At 44.3% G+C, this 24093-nt stretch overlaps 1 protein-coding gene across 2 annotated transcripts; it reads left to right on the top strand.

Annotated features, from left to right (window-relative positions):
- Positions 1-660: 660 nt before the first annotated feature.
- LMAN2L (lectin, mannose binding 2 like) lies at positions 661-21037 on the top strand. Of its 2 annotated transcripts, XM_056571345.1 has the most exons (9): positions 661-980; positions 7113-7231; positions 8562-8679; positions 8770-8852; positions 11607-11630; positions 13714-13875; positions 14144-14258; positions 19924-20043; positions 20122-21037. In XM_056571345.1, exons 1-9 carry the CDS (start codon positions 821-823, stop codon positions 20262-20264), a joined length of 1044 nt encoding a protein of 347 aa, XP_056427320.1. In that variant the 5' UTR covers positions 661-820; the 3' UTR covers positions 20265-21037. The 2 variants fall into 2 exon arrangements, with proteins under 2 accessions (XP_056427320.1, XP_056427321.1); XM_056571346.1 differs by lacking the exon at positions 11607-11630 and having other exon boundaries at positions 666-980.
- The last annotated feature ends 3056 nt before the right edge of the window (positions 21038-24093 follow it).

Here is a 24093-nt window from a genome sequence, read left to right on the forward strand (position 1 = left end):
AGTATGGTTAAAAAATAAATCTATAAAGAACGCACGCTTTTTTTTTTTACAATAAGTAAACTTTATTAAATATAGACATCACAGTAATGTAATGACACACAATAATAGACACTTATTTGGTGTTTTTAAGACCATAACAACTCAATTAAATTTTTTATAATATAGTTTATGTTGAAAAATAATAAAAACTGCAGAGGAAATAAAATTGTTCACATCGTCTGTTCCAGGGTTAAGACAGTGTTCCCCAAGCTGTGGCAAGACTACAACTCCCATCATGCTGGAGGTGGTAGTTTTGCAAAGAGCCATAGGTTGGGCAGTATTGGGTTAATGTATTGCCAGAGAAATAATGACGTCTATAGCGTCGTGTTTTCCAAACAGTGTGTCTCCAGCTGTTGCAAAACTACAACTCCCAGCACGCCCAGACAGCCTACGGCTGTCCGGGCATGCTGGGAGTTGTAGTTTTGCAACAGCTGGAGACCCATTGTTTGGAAAACACTGCTATAGGGTAACATAGGATTTAGTATAAGTGCAGAGCACTGTCTGCCCATAATGTCCTATACACACAGGAGCAGAGCGCTCTCTATTAACCCCCAAGAGACCGTCTGACAGCATATAGCGCTACAACATGTAACCCTGGCAACCAGGGTTACAGTCAACCCACCAATCATATCGCAGCATTTACTATGCACCGCCCATCTCTACTCCCATTGGGCCAGCGGATTTCCAATGGCAACGCGCAGTGTTGTGGAAGTGTCTGGTCGGCGTCCATTCATCCTGTGCTCTGATTGGTTGGCTTAGTGTCAGAGCGGAGAGTAGTAAGATGGCGTCAATGGGCTTACGGAGTGTCGGGATTTGTGGCCGGTCGGGGGTCTCGTGGACTGCTGTCATCCCGTTGTTGGCCGTGTGGTTGTATGTTGTGACTGCCGACCAGACGGACGACTATCTGAAGAGGGAGCACTCACTGAGTAAGCCCTATCAGGGTAAGTTGTACAGTGAAACACGGGGGACGGCGACCAGAACAGAGAGGGCATAGGGAACAATAAGGGCGATCATTGGGAAAGGGCGGAAGTGCGGCTGGTGAGGAAGGGGAGAGGACATGTGACTGGAAGGGTTGTGAGCAGTCATGTGGTTTACTGAAGGGATGTCAGAAGTACACACTATTACTGAGCAGAGGATATCAGGGGTACACACTATTACTGAGCAGAGGATGTCAGGGGTACACACTTACTGAGCAGAGGATGTCGGGGGTACACACTATTACTGAGCAGAGGATGTCGGGGGTACACACTATTACTGAGCAGAGGATGTCAGGGGTACACACTATTACTGAGCAGAGGATGTCAGGGGTACACACTATTACTGAGCAGAGGATGTCAGGGGTACACACTATTACTGAGCAGAGGATGTCAGGGGTACACACTATTACTGAGCAGAGGATGTCGGGGGTACACACTATTACTGATCAGAGGATGTCAGGGGTACACACTATTACTGAGCAGAGGATGTCAGGGGTACACACTATTACTGAGCAGAGGATGTCAGGGGTACACACTATTACTGAGCAGAGGATGTCGGGGGTACACACTTACTGATCAGAGGATGTCAGGGGTACACACTATTACTGAGCAGAGGATGTCAGGGGTACACACTATTACTGAGCAGAGGATGTCGGGGGTACACACTATTACTGAGCAGAGGATGTCAGGGGTACACACTATTACTGATCAGAGGATGTCAGGGTTACACACTATCACTGAGCAGAGGATGTCGGGGGTACACACTTACTGAGCAGAGGATATCGGGGGTACACACTATTACTGAGCAGAGGATGTCAGGGGTACACACTATTACTGATCAGAGGATATCAGGGGTACACACTATTACTGAGCAGAGGATATCGGGGGTACACACTATTACTGAGCAGAGGATATCGGGGGTACACACTTACTTATCAGAGGATGTCAGGGGTACACACTATTACCGAGCAGAGGATGTCAGGGGTACACACTATTACCGAGCAGAGGATGTCGGGGGTACACACTATTACCGAGCAGAGGATGTCGGGGGTACACACTATTACTGAGCAGAGGATGTCGGGGGTACACACTATTACTGAGCAGAGGATGTCGGGGGTACACACTATTACTGAGCAGAGGATGTCGGGGGTACACACTATTACTGAGCAGAGGATGTCGGGGGTACACACTATTACTGAGCAGAGGATGTCGGGGGTACACACTATTACTGAGCAGAGGATGTCGGGGGTACACACTATTACTGAGCAGAGGATGTCGGGGGTACACACTATTACCGAGCAGAGGATGTCGGGGGTACACACTATTACCGAGCAGAGGATGTCGGGGGTACACACTATTACCGAGCAGAGGATGTCGGGGGTACACACTATTACCGAGCAGAGGATGTCGGGGGTACACACTATTACCGAGCAGAGGATGTCGGGGGTACACACTATTACCGAGCAGAGGATGTCGGGGGTACACACTATTACCGAGCAGAGGATGTCGGGGGTACACACTTACCGAGCAGAGGATGTCGGGGGTACACACTATTACCGAGCAGAGGATGTCGGGGGTACACACTATTACCGAGCAGAGGATGTCGGGGGTACACACTATTACCGAGCAGAGGATGTCGGGGGTACACACTATTACCGAGCAGAGGATGTCGGGGGTACACACTATTACCGAGCAGAGGATGTCGGGGGTACACACTATTACCGAGCAGAGGATGTCGGGGGTACACACTATTACCGAGCAGAGGATGTCGGGGGTACACACTATTACCGAGCAGAGGATGTCGGGGGTACACACTATTACCGAGCAGAGGATGTCGGGGGTACACACTATTACCGAGCAGAGGATGTCGGGGGTACACACTATTACCGAGCAGAGGATGTCGGGGGTACACACTATTACCGAGCAGAGGATGTCGGGGGTACACACTATTACCGAGCAGAGGATGTCGGGGGTACACACTATTACCGAGCAGAGGATGTCGGGGGTACACACTATTACCGAGCAGAGGATGTCGGGGGTACACACTATTACCGAGCAGAGGATGTCGGGGGTACACACTATTACCGAGCAGAGGATGTCGGGGGTACACACTATTACCGAGCAGAGGATGTCGGGGGTACACACTATTACCGAGCAGAGGATGTCTGGGGTACACACTATTACCGAGCAGAGGATGTCGGGGGTACACACTATAACCGAGCAGAGGATGTCGGGGGTACACACTATTACCGAGCAGAGGATGTCGGGGGTACACACTATTACCGAGCAGAGGATGTCGGGGGTACACACTATTACCGAGCAGAGGATGTCGGGGGTACACACTATTACCGAGCAGAGGATGTCGGGGGTACACACTATTACCGAGCAGAGGATGTCGGGGGTACACACTATTACCGAGCAGAGGATGTCGGGGGTACACACTATTACCGAGCAGAGGATGTCGGGGGTACACACTTACCGAGCAGAGGATGTCGGGGGTACACACTTACCGATCAGTGCAGAGGATGTCGGGGGTACACACTATTACCGATCAGTGCAGAGGATGTCGGGGGTACACACTATTACCGATCAGTGCAGAGGATGTCGGGGGTACACACTATTACCGAGCAGAGGATGTCGGGGGTACACACTTACCGAGCAGAGGATGTCGGGGTACACACTATTACCGATCAGTGCAGAGGATGTCGGGGGTACACACTATTACCGATCAGTGCAGAGGATGTCGGGGGTACACACTATTACCGATCAGTGCAGAGGATGTCGGGGGTACACACTATTACCGATCAGTGCAGAGGATGTCGGGGGTACACACTATTACCGATCAGTGCAGAGGATGTCGGGGGTACACACTATTACCGATCAGTGCAGAGGATGTCGGGGGTACACACTATTACCGATCAGTGCAGAGGATGTCGGGGGTACACACTATTACCGATCAGTGCAGAGGATGTCGGGGGTACACACTATTACCGATCAGTGCAGAGGATGTCGGGGGTACACACTATTACCGATCAGTGCAGAGGATGTCGGGGGTACACACTATTACCGATCAGTGCAGAGGATGTCGGGGGTACACACTATTACCGATCAGTGCAGAGGATGTCGGGGGTACACACTATTACCGATCAGTGCAGAGGATGTCGGGGGTACACACTATTACCGATCAGTGCAGAGGATGTCGGGGGTACACACTATTACCGATCAGTGCAGAGGATGTCGGGGGTACACACTATTACCGATCAGTGCAGAGGATGTCGGGGGTACACACTATTACCGATCAGTGCAGAGGATGTCGGGGGTACACACTATTACCGATCAGTGCAGAGGATGTCGGGGGTACACACTATTACCGATCAGTGCAGAGGATGTCGGGGGTACACACTATTACCGATCAGTGCAGAGGATGTCGGGGGTACACACTATTACCGATCAGTGCAGAGGATGTCGGGGGTACACACTATTACCGATCAGTGCAGAGGATGTCGGGGGTACACACTATTACCGATCAGTGCAGAGGATGTCGGGGGTACACACTATTACCGATCAGTGCAGAGGATGTCGGGGGTACACACTATTACCGATCAGTGCAGAGGATGTCGGGGGTACACACTATCATTGTGGAGTACCTCATTTATCAAAGGGGCACCAGCTAATGCTCTGCAATACCAATGATGCCAGGGGCACAAACTAATGCTGAGCTGTACAAATCTTATCAGGGAGCACAGACTAGTCCTAAGGACTGACCCACACACCCAGCCACTTTTTGTTGGATATAATGTATAGGTTAAAGGGAACCTGCAATTACTTTCATGCTGCCTGAGTCACAAGTCATTGAGGGGTCCCATTGGCTTCTCCCCACCCCACCAGCCTTCATTGATCTGTCCCTGTTAGGATATAGGGAAGATCTATCAATCAGGGCCGGAGGGTAGGCTGAAGTCATCGGGGACCACCTCAATGACTGACCGCATGGAAGTGTTGACAGGTTTCCTTTAAATACCTGAAATTCTCATTTGTCAAAATGATGTAAGAGGATCTGTCACACCGGAGGTAAATTTTTACCCAAAACATAACAAACTGCCATTGTACTGTAAAAAAAAAAAAAAAGGATCGTAATTAAGTGGAACCCTATAAAAGTGGCTATACATTTGTTAATGTTGGCTGAAGTTGATGATTCCAGCAGCAGAGACCAACATGTAATGTGTATAAGCATGTCCAGTATGTCCCCCAATGGCAGATGTCAGTGAAAAGTTTGGGTAATGGGTTGTCAGAGGGAAGACAAAGCAAGTGGGGAGAGTTGTTGCATCTTTAAAGGGGTCGTCCAGTGGTGAAAAACGTATCCCCTATCCTAAGGATAGGGGATAAGTTTGAGATTGCGGGGGGTCCGACCGCTGGGGCCCCGGCTCTCTGGCCAGATAGCGGGTGTTGACCCCCGCACGAAGCTGCGGCCGACACGCCCCCTCAATACATCGCTATGGCAGAGCCGGAGATTGCCGAAGGCAGCGCTTCGGCTCTGCCATAGAGTTGTATTGAGGGGGCGTGTCGGCCGCCGCTTCGTGCGGAGGTCGACACGCCCCCTTCCCGCGGGCTGTCTGGGCTCCGTACAGGAGATCGCAGGGGGCCCCAGCGGTCGGACCCCCCGCGATCTGCAACTTATCCCCTATCCTTAAGATAGCGGATAAGTTGTTCACCACTGGTGAAAAGCTTTTTTTCCACTCTTGAAATAATTCCGCTTGAAAATTCCATTGCAGCAGAGTCCCATTGTTTTCGATGGGATTCTGATGGACCACACGCACTGCGAAATTTTTACAGTAGTTGTTTCGGAAATGTCAACTTTGGCGGAGTCCATTGCCATCTCTGGAGACGATGCATTTGCGAGGTGTCCTTGCGCCAGCATGTTCCAGGCGTTGCTGTCTATTAGCTCTTGTTTAAGGCAGACGTTTAGCAAATTTTCCACATGTGATTATAGCCTTACCCTGAGTGCATTCAAAGCTCTATAAGCAGTTGCATATGCAATTTCTCGATGACAGATTATTTTTAAATGTTGTCACTTTTGCAAAATGGCTGCAAATAATTTCCAGCTGGATTACATTTGTCAAGCCCTTTTTACTTTGTTTTCCCTATTTTAAAATGTTAGGGCAGTGTTTCCCAACCAGGGTGTCTCCAGCTGTTGCAAAACTACATCTCCCAGCATGCCCGGACAGCCAATGGCTGTCCGGGCATGCTGGGAGTTGTAGTTGTGCAACAGCTGAAGGCACCCTGGTTGGGAAACACTGCCCTAGGGGGGTACCAGGGGCAGTTTTACTTTAGAGAGCACAAGGTTTCCAGCTCACTATAAAGTATTTTCATCGCGCGGACATTGCTGAATTCATCATGACATTGCAGTTGTGTTTGTAATGCGAATGTTCTCCTTTTAAGAGGTTGCAAAAAATGTGTATTAAAAAATGTTTTAAGTAAATAAAACACTGTACAAACAAAAAAATACACATATTTGGTATAGCCGTGTGCGTAATGTCCGAACTATTAAATTGTTATGTTTCTGATTAGAGATGAGCGAACTTACAGTAAATTTGATTCGTCACAAACTTCTCGGCTCGGCAGTTGATGACTTTTCCTGCATAAATTAGTTCAGCTTTCAGGTGCTCCCGTGGGCTGGAAAAGGTGGATACAGTCCTAGGAGACTCTTTCCTAGGACTGTATCCACCTTTTCCAGCCCACCGGAGCACCGGAAAGCTGAACTAATTTATGCAGGAAAAGTCAGCAACTGCCGAGCCAAGAAGTTTGTGACGAATCGAATTTACTGTAAGTTCACTCATCTCTAGTGAAGGGGTTAAATAGGGCTGAGCTGTAAGTATCTGTAGCCCATGAACAAGGCCGATTGACACCACAATGATGAGTTTATAGGTGACTTGGGGCTCTGGGTAAAAATCAGATCTGAGTACAGAATAAAATGTCCAAAAATGGTAAAGAAATTATTAAATTGTGAAACTTCATCTTTTGGAGCCAGAAAAAATGTATTGGATGTTAAAGGGAAATAAACAGCTGAAAAGTGCTAACAAAATATATATTTTTTTTCAGGGGTGGGCTCTTCACCTTCATCACTATGGGACTTGAGTGGCAATGTGCTGGTTACTCCTCAATATGTCCGCCTGACCCCAGACTTACAAAGCAAACAAGGAGCTGTGTGGAATCGTATGGTAAGTAGAGACAGCTTCTGCTTCACTGTTTCTGGGCCGTTCTTGGTTTGATTATCCTGTAGTAATTGTACCTGGTGTAAAGGGTTAAATCCCAGAGTGTATATTGCAACAGAAAATTATTAATCTAGCCTAAGATCGCTGTCTCCCATTTGCCCCATTAACACATGCATGTGTTTTCAATGTGGAGAAAAAGGGCAAGAGGGTAAGCCTCTTCTGAATGGTGGATTTAAAGGGGTATTCCAGGAAAACTTTTTTATTTTATTAATTTTTTTTTATATCAAATGGCTATAGAAAGTTAAACAGATGTGTAAATTAAAAAATCTTAATCCTGCCAATAATTATCAGCTGCTGAAGTTGAGTTGTTGTTTTCTGTCTGGCAACAGTGCTCTCTGCTGACATCTCTGCTTGTCTCGGGAACTGCACAGAGTAGAAGAGGTTTGCTATGGAGCTTTGCTTCTACTCTGGACAGTTCCCGACACGTGTCATCAGAGAGCACTTAGACAGAAAATAACAATTCAACTTCAGCAGCTCATATGTACTGAAAGGATTAAGATTTTTTTAATAGAAGTAATTTACAAATCTGTTTAACTTTCTGGAGCCAGTTGATATATGAAAAAAGTTTTTTCCTGGATAACCCCTTTATACTGTCTGATCCTTCTCTGTCCTAACTACTACCATCGAGCGAGTCTCGAAAGGCCCCAAAACACATCAAATCGAATCAGATGATCAACTGGTCCTGCCAAAATCTGCAGGTTTAGCCGGCGTATGGTATTTGTCCCCCGTATGCTATGTACATACAGTGGAATGTCCATCCACAGACAGCGGGTGGCGACAGAACATGTCGGCACTAGGACTGCTCGATATGCGCTGTTCCCATAGACTGTAATGCTTTTTTTGAGCAGATTCTGCAGAAAGAATAGATGTGTCTATTGTTTCTGCGGATACCAGAATCAGGATTTACACTGCAGAAACATATGCTGCGAAAATTCCATTGTGTGCACAGTTCAATAGAATCCCATTAAAATCAATGGGAATCTGCTGCACCAGAATGTGCATGCAGACTTTTTTTTTCTGACATTCCGCCATGTGAACATAGCCTCCCGTGTTAAAGAAAAGATGCTTCTGGGTAACATGGTGAAGGTGACTATGCTCTTCTATTCAGCATAAAGTAATAGAATGTTGTGAATCTACAGTTGTAATAATACTTGGAGATTTCATCCCTGAAGACTGGAGAATAGTGAATGTAACTAAAGACTTTAATACAGGCTGTAACTCGGGATCTGTAGAAGATCCTCTTTAATAAATAACAGACCATAATTTCTCTTTCCAGCCCTGCTACCTACGGGATTGGGAGCTACAGGTTCATTTCAAAGTCCATGGACAGGGCAAGAAAAATCTAAACGGTGATGGCTTTGCCCTCTGGTTCACCAAGGATCGAATGCAAGCAGGTCACAAGTGGTTTCTCTCTTATTTTGTTTTTAGTTGTGTTTCTTTATGTGATTTGTTGTTAACTTGATTTCACTGATCGGATATTCCAGGTTCTGTGTTTGGAAGTAAAGATAATTTTGTAGGTCTTGGAGTATTTGTGGACACCTACCCGAATGAGGAGAAGCAGCATGAAGTAAGTGTTACTCTAAAATACCTGAGCTTTACTGTAATGTTGGGTTATCGGTAAACAGCGCAGGATTTATCAACTGCTTTATTGCATACATGGTGTGTTTTTATTTTGTGCATTGATTGAAATTAACATCTACCTTTGCACTATTTTCATGTTCTCTGCTGGTTTTGCCCTTTTTCTTGTGCTCTTGCAGGGGCGAGGTTAGCAGATGCGCTGGTTGTTGGGCTTAATTTATCAGTTGAGCAAAAATTATTTTAGTGCAAATGTGCTCCAGCAACCAGCTGGCTTAGGAATGTGTGTAAGCTTTTCACCCTTTTTTTTTTTGCTCTCTCCACTGGCTTTCTATAAATTACACACAATTATGAGGGGAGACATTTTGCGCAACACAAAAAATCTGCACTAATGAACCCCCCCCCCCCTCTCCTATCTTGTTTCCTCTTGATCTTATTGCTGTTAAGGTAATGTTGACAACTAACATTTGTACACATGGACATCATGTCATGTGACCATCTCTATTTCAAATGGGTTTTTCTGAGGTTACTTGGTAGGATATTCATTAATTTATGGTAAAGGGTTATCCCAGGATTCAAATTCTCACCTACTAATGGCTTTCCATTCACTCCCTAAGGGACTGCCAAAGGCAGCTTATTGCTCAGTTGCCGCTCAATCCATGTTTAAAGGGGTGCTCCACTGGCCAGTGTTCGGAACATTTGGTTCCAAACGCTGTGTGCGCGCTGCAGGGGTTAGCCACGCCCCCTTGTGACATCACGCTATTCCCCCTTAATGCAAGTCTATGGAACGGGGATTGACGGCCTCCACGCCCCCTCCAATAGACTTGCATTGAGGGTCTTGATGGCACAAGGGTGCGTGGCCGACCCCCGCAGCGCGCACAGCGTTTGGAACTCAATGTTCCGAATGCTGGCCAGTGGAGTACCCCTTTAGATTCAATCTTGGTAAAATCCCCTTTAAAGAGAGCTTTTAAGCACTTTTAATGTTAAAGGGTTACTTCGCTCCCCAGCGTCTGGAACATTGAGTTCCGAACGCTGTGTACGAGCTTCCGTGTTCACACCCGCCCCCTCGTGACATCACGCCCCGTCATGTGGCGTCACATCCCGCCCCCTCAATGCAAGTCTATGGGAAGGGGCGTGACGGCCGTTGCGCCCCCTTCCCATAGACTTTCATTGAGGGGGCAGGCCGTGATGTAACGAGGGGGCGGGCTTGAATATGGAAGCCTGCACACAGCATTCGGTACTCAAGGTTCCGGATGCTGGGGAGTGGAGTAACCCTTTAAGTCTGCTGTAGAAAAGGCATCTCTTCTCACAACTCCGTGTTGTACCAATCTGTTATTCCTCTGAGAAATGTGTAAATAAAATGGCAACTGATTGGATCTATTCCCCTTGACTATAAGTAGAGGAGACAAAAGAAAAAAGGGTTTGCTCCCTTGTGTAGTAGTCTGTAACAATTGTGACCCAACCATCTAGCCACAGGTGTCTACTAACATTGTTCAGTTGTGCTATGGATAGGCACATGAATAAAACAGTCTACTGCACTGTGACCCCATTAAACAACCATAAGGGCGCCGATCATCAAAAGAAAAAAAAATACTGGGTCTTTTTCCTTTTGATTCCTACATAGAATATAGGTTGTGTGCCCACACTTGCTCTGTAAGCATTGACTGGGTAGGGTCTGTGGTAAGGCACACTAAGGGAGGGGCAACATCCAGTTTATTTATCCTTTCCAACACAACAGCGTTATAGTAAAAACTTACAACTCTGTTTAATAAAATACCATGTAGTATAGAGCAGTTATAACATCTGTCTTCTTGCAATTGTATAATAGGGTATGTTCACAAGGACAGGATCTGTTTAGTATTTTTGCTGCATATTTTGTGCAGCTGATTTTGCTACCCATTAAAGGGGTACTCCGCCACCCCCTAGACATCTTATCCCCACGGCTACTCCCTTTGTGACATCACGCGCCCCCCCCCCCCCCTTAATGCAAGTCTATGTGAGGAGGCATCACGTGGTGTGACATTACAGTGGGTGTTCCGAATGCTAGGGCAGCGGAGTACTTGGGCACTAAGATATCTTATCCCAAAGGATAGGGGATAAGATGTCTAATTGCGGGAGTCCCGCCGCTGGGGACATGATACTCCGTCCCCATGGTCGGGAGGCATTAGACTTGGAGTCTTTAGCGCTTCCTACAGTCCTTACAGGTGGGTGCTGCATGCTAGATTGTGGGGGTCCCCAGCGGCTGGACCCCCACGATCAGACATCTTATCCCCTATTCTTTGGGATAAGATATCTTAGTGCCAGAGTAACCCCTTTAACTTCAGTAGGTTGCAAAATCAGCTGCACAAAATATGCAGCAAAAACATACAGCAGATGAGGGGGAGATTTAACAAAAAAAAGGAGTTGCTCACTTGCCCATAACAACCAATCAGATCGCTTCTTTCATTTTGCTGAGGCCTTGTTAAAAATGAAAGAAGCGATCTGATTGGTGACTATGGGCAACTTTTCCTCGGCACAGGTTTTGATAAATCTCCCCCTAAGTGTGATAATGTAACATGAGTATATAAACCACCCAGCAGAATAGAACCTTCCTCCAGTACTGGTGGGTGAACAATAACCAACCTTTGCCCCCCTCCTGGCATGTCCAGCCTGTACTGTCTCTGTTCTTCTATTTTTGTTACTAAGATGCAATGTTTGTATTGTTGCTTCTGCTTTCTTCTCTGCTTCTGGATTGCCGTCTCTGAAGAAAAGGTACTCCGCAGGGAATCAGGTATATTAAGGGCCTCTATTATTGCATTTGCCATTTTTGTCTAGCTGGATGCAGTGCTTGCTATATTAATATCTTAGTCATCTGTTGTATTGTTTTTCTTGTGATACATACGTGACTTCACATTATCTCTGCACACTACAGAGAAAGTTATTTTCTTTTTGGATTTCTTCTCTGTCACAACCACAGTGCTCTCTGCTGACACCTCTGTCCATGTCAGGAACTGTCCGGAGCAGGAGAGGTTTGCTATGGGGATTTGCTTCTGCTCTGGACAGTTCCTGACATGAACAGAGGTGTCAGCAGAGAGCATTTTTGGTCCTAAGAGAAAAGAAATAAAAAAAGAAAAGATTTTCCTCTGTAGTATACAGCAGCTGATTAGTACTGGAAGGATTAAGTATTTTTTTAATTTACAATTCTGTTTAGCTTTCAGGCATCAGTTGATTTAAAAAAAAAAAAAAAAAAAAAAAGTTTCCACCGGAGTACCCCTTTTAACACAGCATTTTGTCACGGGTTGGCACTAGATCTTGACCACCAAGCAGATATGTGCAGTGGATAGTAATGACTCCTGGCCCTCTGGCTGATCAGCTGCACAGTTTGCAGTGAATCTTGCATATACAGTATATAGTTGGTAAATGAGTTCTGCGGGCAATAATCCGTCTTAGGCAGTCATTTCCCTTCTGTTTCTCTTCTGCATGGATTAATTTCAGTCTTAGAGCCTCGGCTTCTTGAGCTTCGTATCTAGAATGAGCTCTGCCTCCTAAACTAAACACGTTGTCAAGTATTCATCAGCTATAAGAACCATATGTTCTTCATTGTTACTGTAAAATAAAGCACAAGAAGCAGCCAAATCTAGTATACAAGAAGGATTGGAGGATGTTTTTGAGGAGGGGGGAAATAAAAGGCAATTTAGTTTAAGCAAAAAAATTTTTTTTTTAAATAATAGGCTGGACTGGGTAATACTTTACCCCAGACTATGTAAAGCAGAAGTCTTCAACCTGCGGACCTCCAGATGTTGCAAAACTACAACTCCCAGCATGCCCGGACAGTCGTTGGCTGTCCGGGCATGCTGGGAGTTGTAGTTTTGCAACATCTGGAGGTCTGCAGGTTGAAGACCACTGATCTAAAGCATCCAGGGCCAAAGAATTGTGATCTACTTCCCCTGCTATAAGGATTAGTATACATGTTAAGGCGAATGACTCTGCTGAGTATTAGTCTTCTCCTCCTTTATATGTCATGTTAATGACTATGCTCAGTATAAGATTCAAATGATTAAGGTAGAGAGAGTCCACCCAGTATAACATGCCCCCTTCTCGAAAGTGCCGATATTGTAAATGTGATTCTGCCATGCACACTGCTAGCACAAAGATACATATAAAACATGAAATGCTATATTGCTACAATGCAAAAAATGAAAAAATGTAGGTACTTTGCTCACCATTTGGCCAAATAGTTTGGACCATCCCACCGCGATAAGGTGACCTCATTGGGACGGACCCTAGACTGTAAATGTGCCTCTGTGCAATCAGTTACCAGGCTTGGTAAGGTCTGGAACATCCAGCACCTTATAAGATGGGTGGGGTGCAGGAGCCAACATGGAGGTAGCCACTCCCCCATATGTAAAACACAAACAAGGATAAGTTGGCCAGCACACACTGATACCAAACTACTGCATGGACCCGGCATACAGGTGCACACTGCTAGGCTGAATATACATAAACAGGAGAATACAGCAGAACACTGCTAGCACAAAGATACAGATCTGAGACATCCAGCACCATATAAGGTGCAGGAGCCAACACTGCTATTATGCTGCTGTATCCTCCTGTTTATGTATATTTAGCCTCGCAGCGTGCACCTGTATGCCGAATCTATGCAGTAGTTTGGTATCAGTATGTGCTGGCCAACTTATCCTTTTTTGTGCTCAGTATTAGTCGTCTCCTCTGTATGTAATGGTAATAACTGTGCTCCGTATGTTTGTCACCTCTGTATGTATTCGGGAGTTGGGTGATCGCTATCAGTATGGATGGGTAGTATTCTTTAAAGGTTTTGTAAATCTCATCTTCCTATTCTCCATCTCTTTAATCAGCGTATATATCCATATGTGTCAGCAATGGTGAGCAATGGATCTTTGACATATGATCACAGCCGTGATGGTCGTCCTACTGAGCTTGGGGGATGCACAGCTATGGTTAGAAATCTCAACCATGATACTTTCCTTGTCATACGCTATGTAAAGCGCAGGCTCACGGTAAGAGTATGCTTTATTACTTATATGTCCTCTATCCCTACCTCATCCAGTATAAGCAGTTTTCATTGTCTTTGTTCATATCAGTGTTGGCTATGTACTGTTATCCCAGCCGTAATCCAGGACCCTAGTTCCACCAGGAATAATTAATGGATATTCTGCATATAGACTAGCTCAACTTCTTAAAGATTTGGCTTACCCTCAAGGAAAGCAGCTCATCTAATGTTTAGTTCTTGCTAAACTCTCACCTGTCAATTTACATCTATTACAGATCATGCTTGACATTGATGGAAAGCAGGAATGGAGGGACTGTCTGGATGTACCTGGTGTACGCTTGCCCCGTGGATACTACTTTGGAGCTTCAGCAGCCACTGGAGATCTTTCAGGTAGGATAAATTGTCCAGACTATAAACATTGATCAATATTCGGTTGTGTCCCCCTACAAGTGTGACTATTGCAGCGCCTCTATTTTTTTTTCTTGTGCTTGACTTTACATCACTGCTATTAGTATGACAGCTTTGTCCAGTAAATGGGGCAATGCTGCACTTCCTTGCACAGGCATTCACACGAGCACCACAGGTCCTTCAAAAAGCTGGTTGTGGAGGGTGCTGGGAGTCGAACACCCTCTGATCTAATATTATGGCTGATCAGAGAAAAGTCTGGATAACTCCCCTTTAAAGGGGTACTCTGGTGAAAAACAGCGAGCGTATCCATATGCCCCCGTTTTAAAGTCCTTAAGGACTGAAGGCATATGGGTGCGCCTATGGGAATTCCGGTCCCCGCCACTAGCCAGTCGGGGACCAGACCAGGATGCCTGCTGAAGTCATTTGGAAGAGAATGTACTCGTGACTGGTACATTGTAGTCAAATGTACCAGTCACCGAAAAAAATAAAAAAACAGAACCTCTTTCCTAATACCCCTGAAAACTCCCCCCCCCCCCCCCCCCCCCCCCCCCCCAAAATTAATGGATCATGGGACACAAGGTCAACAGCATTGGGGGTTTGCAGTAGTCTCAAATGCGCAGCGCTTTCTCCCCACCTGAACAGGTTAGGGACGGCCACACACATCACATTCCCAGAGTGATGATTCAGAGCATAGGGTTTGGGGCGGGCATACTTTTTTACTTTCGGCTATACTCTGGGTCATCATTCTGGGAATTGGCATATCAGTATTAAAATTGCAATTTTCTTCCCCCCCATAGTACTCTTCATCCATTCCTGGAAAATAAATGAAGGGAACACCCGTCTGTTCCAAATCTCCACTTCACTCTATACACCTTCCCTAGGGGGTGTACTGTTTGTAATAGGCTCACATGTGGGTGTTCCTTTCTTGTATTTTCCTCTGAATGTATGTAACTGTTAGGTCCGTAACAAACATCTGCCTCAAATGTGAAGAATTCTTGTTGAGCTCTGTCGTATTTCCAGGCGACAATTCGGAGTCACATGTTAGTTGTTCCCAGAAAGATGAAGCAGAGTATAGGTTGAAAATTGCAATTTTCAAAAGCTACCCTTCATCTATTCCTGGAAAATTAAATTTAGGAAACACTTGTGCTTTCAAAATGTCCTCTTTACCCCTATACTCATTACTCAGGGTGGGTACTTTCTGTAATGGTGTCACATGTGGGTTTTTCATTTTTGTATTTTCCTCTGAATGTATGTAACCGTCAGCTACTGATATGCTATAGGCCACAAATACAAACTGACCTTTATGACTTCTGAGCCTTGTTGTGCGCCCGCCCAGCGCGTTACCCTATATGTGGATGTGTTTCCATAGTCAGGAAAAAAGCCTTCCAAAATTTGTAACCCAATTTCTCCAATTACCCCAAATTGGGTAACCCCAGCATTTTAGTGTAAAAAAAAAAACAACAACATTTTCAATTTACGGCCCACTGTTCAAAAAACCTGTGAGGTATAAGTACTCACTGTGCCCTTGTTACCTTCCTTGAGAGTTGTAGTTTCACAATTGTGGTCACTTTCCGGGGATTTATTTATTTAGATTTTATGTCAGAACCTAAAAAAAGTTTGGTTAATACCAGCAATTCAGTATTAAAAATCAAATTTTTCACTTTTCACGGCCCACTGTTCAAAAAACCTGTGAGGTGTAAGTACTCACTGTAACCCTTGTTAAGTTCTTGGAGGGGTCTAGTTTCCAAAATGGTGTCACAAGGCTCCATGGGAGGTTCGTAAATGCACATGACCCACCGACTTCAATTTCATCAAAATCCCCTCTCCAAAATTGCAATAGCGCTCCTTCTGTTCTGAGCATTGTAGTGCGCCAGCAGAGCAGTTAACGTCCACATGTGGGGCGTTTTCTTAATCGGGAAAAATTGTGCTTCAAATTTTGTGGTTCATTTTCTCCTTTTACCCCTTGTGAAAAAGAAGAATTTGGGGTAACCCCATCATTTTAGTGTTAAAAATAAAAATTTTCCATTTTCACGTCCAACTTCAATGCAAAGTCGTCAAACACCTTTGAGGTGTTAAGGCTCACTATACGCCTTGTTACGTTCTTTGAGGGGTATAGTTTCCACAATAGTATGCCATGTGGGGGTTATGTTGCTGTTCTGGCACCCTGGGGGCTTCCTAAATGCAACATGGCCACCAAAAACCATGACAGCTAAATTTGTTTTCAATAATCCCACAGTTGCTCTTTCCCTCTTGAGCCATGTTGTGAGCCCGCAGAACACTTTGTCAATCTATGATGTATTTCTATACACAAGAGAAATTGGGCTACAAATTTTGGGGGGCTTTTTCACCTAATCCCATTTTTAAAAAGGAAAAAAAGAGGCTACAAGAACATGTTAGTGTAAAAAAATGCAGATTTTGATTTTTCTCCTCCACTTTTTCTGATATTCTTGTTAAACACCTAAAGGGTTAACAAACTTTCTGAATGTCCTTTTGAATACTTTGAGGGGTGTAGTTTCTATAATGGGGTTATTTATGGGGTATTTCTCACAGAAATTCCCTGAAAAATTCAGATTTAAAAATTTCCGTGAAAATTTTGAAAATTGATGCTGAACTTTGAAGCCCTCTGATATCTTCAAAAAAGTAAAAACATGTCAACTTTCTGATGCCAACATAAAGTAGCATAATGTATATGTGAATCAATATATAATGTATTTGCAATATCCATTTTCCTTACAAGCAGAAAGTTTCAAAGTTAGCAAAATGCTAAATTTTCATGAAATTTTGGGGGTTTTCACCAAGAAAGGATGCAAGTAACGACGAAAATTTACCACTATGTTAAAGTAGAATATGTCACAAAAAACTATCTCTGAATCACAATAATCGGTAAAAGCATTCCAGAGTTTTTAATGCATAAAGTGACAGTGGTCAGAATTGCAAAAAAGGGCTCAGTCCTTAACCCCTTAAGGACTCAGCCCATTTTAGCCTTAAGGACTCAGACAATAAAATTTTTACGTTTTCATTTTTTCCTCCTCGCCTTCTAAAAATCATAACTCTTTTATATTTTCATCCACAGACTAGTATGAGGGCTTGTTTTTTGCGCGACCAGTTGTCCTTTGTAATGACATAACTCATTATATCATAAAATGTATGGCGCAACCAAAAAACACTATTTTTGTGGGGAAATTAAAACGAAAAATGCAATTTTGCTAATTTTGGAAGGTTTCGTTTTCACGCCGTACAATTTATGGTAAAAATGACGTGTGTTCTTTATTCTGAGGGTCAATACGATTAAAATGATACCCATTATTACATACTTTTATATTATTGTTGCGCTTAAAAAAAATCACAAACTTTTTAACCAAATTAGTACGTTTATAATCCCTTTATTTTGATGACCTCTAACTTTTTTATTTTTCCGTATAAGCAGCAGTATGGGGGCTCATTTTTTGCGCCATGATCTGTACTTTATTTTTTATACCACATTTACATATAAAAAACTTTTAATACATTTTTTATAATTTTTTTTTTTTTAATAAAATGTATTAAAAAAGTAGGAATTTTGGACTTTTTTTTTTTTTTTTTTCGTTCACGCCGTTAACCGTACGGGATCATTAACATTTTATTTTAATAGTTCGGACATTAACGCACGCGGCGATACCAAATATGTCTATAAAAAAAAATTTTTACGCTTTTTGGGGGTAAAATAGGAAAAAACGGACGTTTTACTTTTTTATTGGGAGAGGGGATTTTTCACTTTTTTTTTTTACACTTGAATAGTCCCCATAGGGGACTATTCATAGCAATACCATGATTGCTAATACTGATCTGTTCTATGTATAGGACATAGAACAGATCAGTATTATCGGTCATCTTCTGCTCTGGTCTGCTCGATCACAGACCAGAGCAGGAGACGCCGGGAGCCGGACGGAGGAAGGAGAGGGGACCTCCGTGCGGCGTTATGAATGATCGGATCCCCGCAGCAGCGCTGCGGGCGATCCGATCATTCATTGAAATCGCGCACTGCCGCAGATGCCGGGATCTGTATTGATCCCGGCACCTGAGGGGTTAATGGCGGACGCCCGCGAGATCGCGGGCGTCGGCCATTGCCGGCGGGTCCCTGGCTGCGATCAGCAGCCGGGATCAGCCGCGCATGACACGGGCATCGCTCCGATGCCCGCGGTTATGCTTAGGACGTAAATGTACGTCCTGGTGCGTTAAGTACCACCGCACCAGGAGGTACATTTACGTCCTGCGTCCTTAAGGGGTTAAATCAACTGGTGCCAGAAAGTAAAACAGATTTGTAAATTACTTCTATTTAAAAAACTTAACCCTTCCAGAACTTATCAACTGCTGTATGCTCCACAGGAAGTTCTTTTCTTTTTAAATTTCTTTTCTGTCTGACCACAGTGCTCTCTGCTGACACCTCTGTCTGTCTAAGGAACTTTTATAAGCAGGAAGGTTTGCTATGGGGATTTGCTCCTGCTCTTGACAGTTCCTGAGACAGACAGACAGGTGTCAGCAGAGAGCACTTTGGTCAGACAGAAAATACATTTAGGGTGCATTCCCACTTGGCGTATCTTCTGCTGCGTATTTTCCTACCCATTGACTTCAATGGGAAAATAAAATACGCAGCAGCAAATACTAGGGCTCGACCGATTATCGGTTTGGCCGATTATTCACGATTTTGGACATTATTGGTATCGGCAATTACCTTGCCGATATGCCGATAATGCCCCGCTCCCCCAGCCAGAGATCGCCGCTGCCGCTTCCCCATTGCCCCCATTCCCGGTTTTATAATTACCTGCTCCCCTGGTCCGTGCTACTTCTGACTCCTGCGGCGTCCTGCGCTATTGCTGTGCGCTGCGCAATGACGAGTGACGTCCTTAACGCGATGTCACCGTCAGTGCGCACAGTGACAGCTCGGGACACCGCCGGAGCCAGAAGTAGCGTGGACCCCGGGAACAGGTAATTGTAAAACCTGGAATGGGGGAGGCAATGGGGCAGCTGTGGTGGTTGGACTCAGGATTGGCAGGGAGAGAGAAGCGGGTGGCGGCGGTCTCTGGCCAGAGGATAGGCAGGGGGGGAGCAGTGGCAGTGGTTGGACTAGGGCAGACCCCAGGAAAGGTAGAGGTAGAGGGAGAGAAGTGGGTGGTGGCGGCGGTCTCTGGCCCCGAAAAAAGCTGCTGTAGTTCATTGATTTAAAGCGCTCGCTTTAAATCATTGATCTGCAGCGGCTTCTGCGGGGTCGCGGGGGAAATAGCCGATAACTTATACCAGAATATCGGAATAAGTTATCGGCCTCAAAGTTCACTGATTATCGGTATCGGCCCTAAAAAATCAATATCGGTCGATCTCTAACAAATAAGCAGCAAATATGCCAGGTGGGAACGTACCCTTAAAAAGAAAAGATCAGCTGCTGTATGCTCCACAGGAAGTTAAGTTCTGAAAGAATTAAGATTTTTAAATAGAAATAATTTACAAATTAGTTTAACTTTCTGGCACCATTTGATTAAAAAAAAATTGTTTTTCACCGGAGTACCCCTTTAAGTAAATGGTGGAGAGGGGCAGTTATGGGGTTATACACATGGTAATCATTGTGGTAAGTGGTAGCCATTGATTTTGATATCTTAATCACAAATCTCTGCAGACAACCATGACATCATCTCTCTGAAAGTGTACCAGATCAGTGTGGAGCGCACGCCCGGAGAGGAGAAGTTGGACAAGGAAGTTTTCATTCCAAGTGTAGACAACATGAAGCTGCCGGGAGGTAGGTGTCCAGTTCTTCTGTTCTCTTCTGTGGTATTTACGGAGGTTTCATAACCAAATACTGTGTTTGTTCTTCTAGTGGATGATCCGGCTGAATCCATGAGTGGATTAGCTCTCTTTCTTATCATCTTTTTCTCGTTGGTCGGAGTGGTCTTCGCGAGTGTTATACTTCTCATTGTATACAACAAGTGGCAGGAAAGAAGCCGGAAGCATTTCTACTGAGTCCATTGCCTCTTGTTCTGCCTTTTGTGCGCTGATGAGACTTTGCAGACATTGTCGCAGGTGGAGAGTCATTCTGTGAATGGGTCAGGATAGGAATCATTCTTAGCTTGTCACAAAAGATGTAGCAGAATTCACTCTTGGTTGTTTTAAACACTGTTTTTTTTATTTTGTAAGCTGCTACCGAAGACGTATCTATCTGTAACAGATCCATGACGTTTTCTTATTTATGACTGCCTGAATTTCTGCTCGTCACCTACACACAGTGGTGGCAGCCAGGTTGTTGGGTAAACCAGTCATTGGGTATCCTGTCTATAGGTTTCTTATTGCCTTATGCCAGTGTTTCCCATTCTGGGTGCCTCCAGATGTTGCAAAACTACAACTCCCAGTATGCCTGGACAGCCGAAGGCTGTCCAGGCATGCTGGAAGTTGTAGTTTTGCAACATCTTGAGGCACCCTGGTTGGGAAACAGTGCCTTATGCTGTAATGATGACATTACTACACATTGATACCTGAATACTGGGTATGTCCATATACTAGCTGCCTCTGTTGTGTGTAGGTAAATTATTGAAGAACAAGCAGAATGTACATTGCCCTATTGTCCTATCAGTCTCTGTACATTGTTTTTATAACACGTTCATTCTGATCACACAGAATTTCTATGTATCATTCATGTGCATGGTCTGTTAAAGGGATACTCCGGTGGAAAACTTTATTTTATTTTTTTATTTTTTTAAATCAACTGGTGCCGGAAAGTTAAACAGATATGTAAATTACTTCTATTAAAAAAATCTTAATCCTTTCAGTACTTATTAGCTGCTGAATACTACAGAGGAAATTATTTTCTTTTTGGAACACAGAGCTCTCTGCTGACATCTCTGTCCATTTTAGGAACTGTCCAGAGTAGGAGAAAATCCCCATAGCCAACATATGCTGCTATGAACAGAGATGTCAGCAGAGAGCACTATGTTCATGATGTCAGCAGAGAGCACTGTGTTCATGATGTCAGCAGAGAGCACTGTGTTCCAAAAAGAAAAGAATTTCCTATGGTAGTATTCAGCAGCTTAGAAGTACTGGAAGGATTAAGATTTTTTAATAGAAGTAAGTTACAAATCTGTTTATCTTCCTGGCACCAGTTGATTTAAAAAAAGAAAAATAAATTAAATAAAAAAATAAAACATTTTCCACCGGAGTACCCCTTTAATGTCGCACCATATCGGTCAAATGGAAAGCAAATCGGACCACAGCAGTAATACATACTACGGTCTCGTGTACATCCGTTTTGTGTTACAAAGGATCTGTCAGCTTTCCGTGTTATAGCACGTGCTTGTATTACCTTTGAAATAATTGTTCTGAAAGTCTTATTTTTAGATCTCTGTATAGTGCAATTTCAACAATTGGGTGTTACCATTCCTATGTATCTGCACACACCGATGTTATTCCCCCCCCATTGACAAGGGAAAGAAAAACAATATCAAAGTTTTGCCAATTTATTTATAGAATTCCAGGAGGAATGGCGCTATATACCGTTTTTAAAAAAAAAAGGTGTTTCAGTACTATTTCTCAGAGAATACAAGTGTTTACTAAAACAGACGTATCAGGAGAACTGACAGATCCTCTTTACTATTTTATAACTGAAAATGTAAACTTATATTTTATTTTTTAAAAGGGGAATTAACCTATTTATATATCTGTGTATGATAAGTTGAGCACATGTAGCGCCTTACCTCGATCTCTCCTGAGAGCTGCATACGTCCCCACAGCGTGAAAGGTTATGACTACTGTAACATAGTATATTGATAAAAATGTGCTCACATTATCAAACACTGTTATAAACCCATTTGAAGACATATTCCAAAAAATTGGGACAGCCCTCCGTGCAACTGGCCTCAGTCTATCCTCAGTTTATCCTCTTTCCTAGTTTTTTTATATTTTGGGTTGGACCAGTTTGCAGTTTATATCGGGTGGGGATTCTTAGGCTATGTTCACACAGAGATATTTCAGTGCAGAATTCCTTGGGAAAAATTCTACTTGCAAAGCCTGCAAAACTTACTGCACATTAAATTGAATGGGGATTCTGCTGTCCCGTTCACAGCAGAATTTCCGCTGCAGAAATTTGGCTTTCCGGATTCTGCAAAAATAGAAGACCTTTCTTTAAATTTTGCAGAATTCCGACGGAATCCCATTGAACTCTATGAGGCTATGAATTTCAGCAGAATTCTGTGTTTTCAGCACACAGAAATTCTGCCGAAGTTCCTCTGAAATTCTGCTCAAATTCCATAAAACTGCAAAAATTCTCCAGCAAGCTTTGCAGAACAGAATTTGAGCAGAAGAGCAGAATTTCAGCCACATGAACATAGCCTTAGGGCTCATTCACACGGGCGGATCCACAGCGTGTTTTATGCTGCGGATACGCCAAAGATGGACCCCTAAAGTGTGCCTCCAGATGTGCCTGCTCAGAGCGGCAATCCGCCGCTACGAGCAGACACACTGTGATGTGTGTGTGTGTGTCGCAGCGCGCATGCCCAGTATACTCTCACACATCACAGCTGCTCTCGGCCTAGCTCAGGGAGCAGGGGGAGCGGCCGCGATATGTGCTAGTACACCGCGCATGCGCGCAGCGACTCAAACATCGCAGTGTGTCTGCTCATAGCGGCGGTTTGCAGCTCTGAGCAGGCACACTTTAGGGGTCCATCTTAGGTGGATCTGCAGCGTAAAATATGCTGTGAATCCGCCTGTGTGAACGAGCCCTTAGGCTGGTTTCACACTAGTGTATTACATGTGCACTTGTGCATCCGTATTGGGGATGTATGTCTTGGCGTGATAGCTGTCAGTTTGGGTCATCAGACCTGCAGTCAGGCCAGGATTTGAGTCTGTAATATAAATGTTAAAATATGCATGTTATACACTTGTGTAAATCCAGACTGAGGCCACAAGAAGTCTATCACCTACTTGAGTCTATTGGGCAGTGCCCATTGTTTTTAGCCATAATCAGCTGAAGCATTTTTGCTTCTTAGGGTCTATTCACACGGCCGAATTTCTACTAGTGGAATTCCGCCTGAAATTAAAGCCCATAGACTTCTATAGGATTCCGCACTCCCATTCACACTTCTGAATTTCCGCTAGTGGAATTCCGCCTGAAATTAAAGCCCATAGACTTCTATGGGATTCCGCACTCCCATTCACACTTCCGAATTTCCGTTAGTGAAATTCCACCTGAAATTAAAGCCCATAGACTTCTATGGGATTCCGCACTCCCATTCACACTTCTGAATTTCTGCTTGCGGAATTCCGCTAGCGGAATTCCGCAAGCAGAAATTCAGGAGTGTGAATGGGAGTGCGGAGTCCCATAGAAGTCTATGGGCTTTAATTTCAGGCGGAAATTCTGCCATGTAAATAGACCCTTAGGTATCACACAAAGCTGTGTAGACCTATAAAATACGACAAGCCTGGACACACACACATATCAATGCTGCCTTCAGGCCTGTGATTTATTTAGAGCACGTTGTAAGTAGAGATTTTTGCTGCTTTCTTGCATTTTTTTTTTATTTTTTTTTTGCCATAGGAACCAATCAGATTCCAGCTCTGTTTTTCTGATGCTCTTTGGAAAATGAAATCCATGACATGAGTGGATGCTAAAGTTTTTCTTTTGTTTTTATGCATCTTGGTTGCTGCCTATTATTTGTTCTCTACTTAGAAGGAACAGGCTCCATGATCTAGCCGTCCCTTAAAGGGGGTTTTCTAGCGTCAACATCACACAAGGACAGGTCATTGTGCCTGATAAACATTAAAGGGGCCGCCATGATGGAGGGATCCTGAAGGTTGTATGCCC

Source organism: Hyla sarda, chromosome 4 (genome assembly GCF_029499605.1).
Source record: "Hyla sarda isolate aHylSar1 chromosome 4, aHylSar1.hap1, whole genome shotgun sequence".
Classification (NCBI taxonomy): Eukaryota; Metazoa; Chordata; class Amphibia; order Anura; family Hylidae; genus Hyla; species Hyla sarda.

What these genes read in the sequence shown, in the direction of transcription:
- LMAN2L (XM_056571345.1), top strand. Translation starts at nt 821, where the DNA reads ATGGCGTCAATGGGCTTACGGAGTGTCGGGATTTGTGGCCGGTCGGGG. An exon ending in GAGCTGTGTGGAATCGTATG is followed by an intron (nt 7,232 to 8,561) that starts GTAAGTAGAGAC and finishes TTCTCTTTCCAG; the next exon opens with CCCTGCTACCTACGGGATTG. An exon ending in ATGAGGAGAAGCAGCATGAA is followed by an intron (nt 8,853 to 11,606) that starts GTAAGTGTTACT and finishes CCGTCTCTGAAG; the next exon opens with AAAAGGTACTCCGCAGGGAA.